The following is a 4,348-nucleotide window of genomic DNA, read 5'->3' as shown; positions in this document are numbered from 1 at the left end:
GTTTTATTTCATGAACAGATCTGTTTCAGTCTGAAGACAGTTTTTAAATCTAATCTCACGTTTTCTCAATTGTGGATTTCCATTTTGTTTTAAATAATAAAAAAAAAGGTTTGTAGTAAAATCTCACAATGACTGGATTTGGATTAAAGAGTCATTAATCAGTGACGGGTCGAAGACTTAACGAGTCTTTCTATAGAAGATGAACTAATTAACACTTCCTGTTGGGCTGATAATTAATTATCTGAAGGTTTAAGCTGACAGACGTTTAAAGGTGCAGAAACAAAGATCAGCATCTTTGTTTTATCTGTGACTAAAAACAAAAACTAATTATTCAGTAAAATCACTTTAATCTTATAAATCCTTAAAATTCATCTGAAGTTTTTCTCTTACAGTTTCATTTTTTATTTTTAATTTTTAAAGCTTTTGTCAACATTTTTCTTTTAAAGTAAAATATTTCATGTCAATAATCTAAATACTGAATCTGATCAAAGATCTGATTTTATGTCAAATATTGACATAATTCAGTGTTTTACTGTCTGAGTGCTGAGTCAGCACTTCTGTTTACATTTTCAAAATATTTCAGCAAAATTTATTTTTATTATTTTTTAAATCAAATTAATCAAAACTTTCTGCTCCATCATGAATATGATTTTATTTTATCAACCACTTCACTAACTTTAGCTTTCAGCCCAAGTTTGGCACATGTAGCTTTCAGCTTTGGTTTTGCTCATTTTAGCTTTTAGCTGTAGTTTTGCTACATTTAAACTTTAGCGACAGTTTTGCACTGTGCTGTGATTTTTTCCTCATTTTATCTTTTAGCTATATTTTTCAACATTTAGCTTTCAGCTATTCTTTTGCTACAGTTATCATTTTGCACAAGTTCTCGTATTTTTAGCCTTTAGCAACAGGTTTGCTAATTTTTAGCTTTTAGCAAAAACTTTGCAACATTCTGTGTTTTTATTTTAGCTTTTAGTTATATTTGACTAGGTTTAGATTTTAGCTGTTATTTAGATCTTTAAGTAACACTACTTACAATGTTTAGCTTTTAGCTGTAGTTTTAATACATTAAGCATTTAACAACAGTTTTGCTCATATTTTAGCTTTTTGCTACACTTTAGCTTTTACCTATACTTTACAACACTTACTGTATTTTTCGGACTATAAGCCGCGACTTTTTTCCTGAACTTTGAACCATGCGGCTTATAGTCCAGTACGGCTTATACATGGATTTTTTTCTTCAGCCACCAGGGGGCTCTTATGCTCCATTTGCTTCAACCACTCACTTCAAAAAGAAGAAAAAAAAAAAAGAAAAAAGCGATCCACTTCCAGAGCCGACTGTTGACCAGGAAGCAGCGATTTAAAGATAGTCAATGGCCAAAAACTCATAAAAGGGGATAAAACAGACTTTTTTCACGGTGAAATCTGACTGATAAAAACTTTGGAGCTTAATCCAGGATTGTGGACAAACGTCGAGTGAAGAGCTGCTGACTTTTTCTTTCCTCATTGCACTCCCCGGGGAAGGAATCCCATGCAGTGACGTATGCTGGAGCGGGAGGGCTTTCCCAGCAGCTTGGCTCGGCGTTTCTTGGGGGAACTATGAAAGGTCAGTGCGAAAACAAATGCCGAACAATCACGTGACGGCACGTCGACCAGTCAACAGCTGAGCGACCATCCTGCCAGCTTAGCCAGAGGAGTAGCGCCATTTTGTTTTAGCTAGTAGCAGACATGACACGACGGACCTTCGACAGACAAGATATTGGACAGTATGCGAGCCCACATCACGGATTCAGTCAAAGCAGCCATCAAGAAAACAAACTCAATTCCTGCTGTTATTCYTGGAGGTACAACAAAGTTTTTGCAACCCCTGGACATCAGTGTGAAAGGTGCATTTAAAGCAGCACTCAGGGCTGAATGGGAGGCTTGGATGACTGACGGAGATAAATCATTCACAAAAACTGGCCGAATGTGAAGAGCGTCGTTTCCTGATGTCTGCCAGTGGATCCTAACTGTGTGGAGCAGAGTGAATGAGTCCACCATCATCAATGGGTTCTGAAAGGCTGGACTGCTACGTGAAGAGGACAACACAGCTTCAGAGCCAGCATGGAGGACAACAGATACCGCTGTGTGACGCAGCTTTTCTCAGCTTGTTTAACTCCGACACTGAAGAGGAGGACTTCGATGGTTTCAGTGCGCCGGAGGAAGATGAATGAGACGTTTTGTTGGACCAGAAACTGTTAAAGAAAACTACCAAAATAAGGTCAGTTAAATGCACCGTATTCCTCCGAACTTTAATTCTTAAAGGTTTGCTTTTTATGTTTTGATGTTGAATTCACTTTTTTGACGACAAATTTGGGTGTACTGTTTTTTATGTTGGGGGTGCGGCTTATAGTCCGAAAAATACGGTAGCTTTTAGCTATGCTTTTGCTATATTTATCTTTTATCAACAGTTCTTGTTTTTAGCCTTCAGCTGTTGTTTTGTTACATTTAGCCTTCAGCTGTTTTGTTACATTTAGCCTTCAGCTGTTTTGTTACATTTAGCCTTCAGCTGTTGTTTTGATACATTTAGCCTTCAGCTGTTGTTTTGATACATTTAGCCTTCACCTGTTGTTTGGTACATTTAGCCTTCACCTGTTGTTTGGTACATTTAGCCTTCAGCTGTTATTTTGGTACATTTAGCCTTCAGCTGTTGTTTGGTACATTTAGCCTTCAGCTGTTATTTTGGTACATTTAGCCTTCAGCTGTTGTTTGGTACATTTAGCCTTCAGCTGTTTTGCTGTACATATGTTTAGAAACTGTTCTAATTCATTTAGAGTGGTTTAGCTAACTTTAGCCTTTAGCTCGTGGCATTAGCTAAAGCCTCTGAACGTGTGTGTTGAAGCTGCTGACCTTGGGGGGTTTGAAGGGGTAGTCGGGCGTGAAGGCGATGTCCAGGAAGAAGACTCCGCCCTCGTACACGGAGCCCGGCGGGCCCAGGATGGTCGACCTCCACTCGTAGATGTTGTCTCCTTTTGGACCGGCGCTGGAAAAACAAAACAAACAAACAAAAAACAAAAAACAAAAGTGAAGGCCGGTTAATAAGTTAATCACTGCAAAGATGAAGATCTGAGGATTTCAGCTGGATTCAGATTATCCTTCAGAATTAGATTAAAAGGTTAAACCTGGTGAAACAGGAAGTAAACACAAACAGCTCCTGTTGAAAAGAACCTTTTCCAGTGAGATTCTGAAGTGTTTATGCTGAAGATCACATCTGCTGCAGTAATTAATGCCATTTCCATATCAGGACCCCCCACACCATCCCACCCCACCGCTCGTTGTTTGTGGTAGGACCCAGATCTGGACCAGAGCCAGGAAATCTCCAGATCCCAAAGCTGGGAACAATGAACAATCGTTGCGATTTCATCAGATTACAACGGATGGTTTTTAACTCCGACCTTTAGCTGCTCAGATTATTTCAAAATAAAACTCAAAGATATTTTCACCTCCTAAACAACAGAAATCTGATTTTATGTGTCGTCCAAGAAACTCCAACTATAAAAACCTCTTCAGCTCATTTAAACTAATCTGTAGCTGCTCTTTAATTAATGTTCTTCACTTCATGTCACAGAAATGATTAAGAACAGAAACAGAAGAACAGGTAAATATTTAAAGATTTTAGACAAAAACAGATTCTCTAAAACATTTTGTTTTTAAATCATTAAAGCGGCGTCGGCTCCTGATCGTTTTGTTTTCCCTTCAAACAGATGCTTTCTTTTGTTGGACCAGACAGAAAAATGTCGACTTGTTTGATTCTGTTGACAATTTATAATAAACAAATGTACTGCTGAGGTCAGAGGTCAAACTGCAGCTACAGTTTTTATTATGACTGTAGAGAAACTTGAACACCCAGAATCATCCGGCTGCCATGAGATTATAAAACCTTTAAAACACTTTGATTATCCTCAAACTGAGACTTCTTTTAGCTCCTGTCGGCTCAGAACAGGAAACTGGTTCTACAGTTCACACAGGACCACCAAAACACGCCGACAGATGTTCTCCAGGGTTCAGCAGTCATGATTCAACAACAGGAAGCTACGGTAACCCTTAAAGGACAAACCAATGTGGGTCAGACCAGAACCTTCTACATGTGATTCGTCTAATTATCTTTACTCCCACCTCCACTTCTGACAGCACAGATCTGCTAACATCACGTCTGATTCAGACCTTTTCAGGGCTTTAAATAAAACCTAAAACAGGTGAGTCATGATTTACATTCAACTCAAACTGTGGCTGTGTCCAAAACGACAGGCCGGGTCCTCCGGAGGACCCAGACTCCCCGGTCTCGGAGGGCCGGGTCCTTGGTGGACTGGGA

General features: G+C 39.0%; 1 protein-coding gene across 1 annotated transcript in view; it reads right to left on the bottom strand.

Moving 5' to 3' along the window:
• ube2e2 (ubiquitin-conjugating enzyme E2E 2) overlaps positions 1-4,348 on the bottom strand; it is a gene marked incomplete in the record, with an annotated part of 40,916 nt that overhangs the window by 6,746 nt on the left and 29,822 nt on the right. The window contains 1 exon segment of the mRNA XM_014016395.1: positions 2,887-3,019. Coding sequence (XP_013871849.1) covers positions 2,887-3,019 — 133 coding nt within the window.

This window comes from Austrofundulus limnaeus, unplaced genomic scaffold, assembly GCF_001266775.1.
Source record: "Austrofundulus limnaeus strain Quisiro unplaced genomic scaffold, Austrofundulus_limnaeus-1.0 Scaffold144, whole genome shotgun sequence".
Classification (NCBI taxonomy): Eukaryota; Metazoa; Chordata; class Actinopteri; order Cyprinodontiformes; family Rivulidae; genus Austrofundulus; species Austrofundulus limnaeus.
Note: the sequence above shows the minus strand (reverse complement) of the source record. Positions and strands in the feature narration are given on the sequence as shown.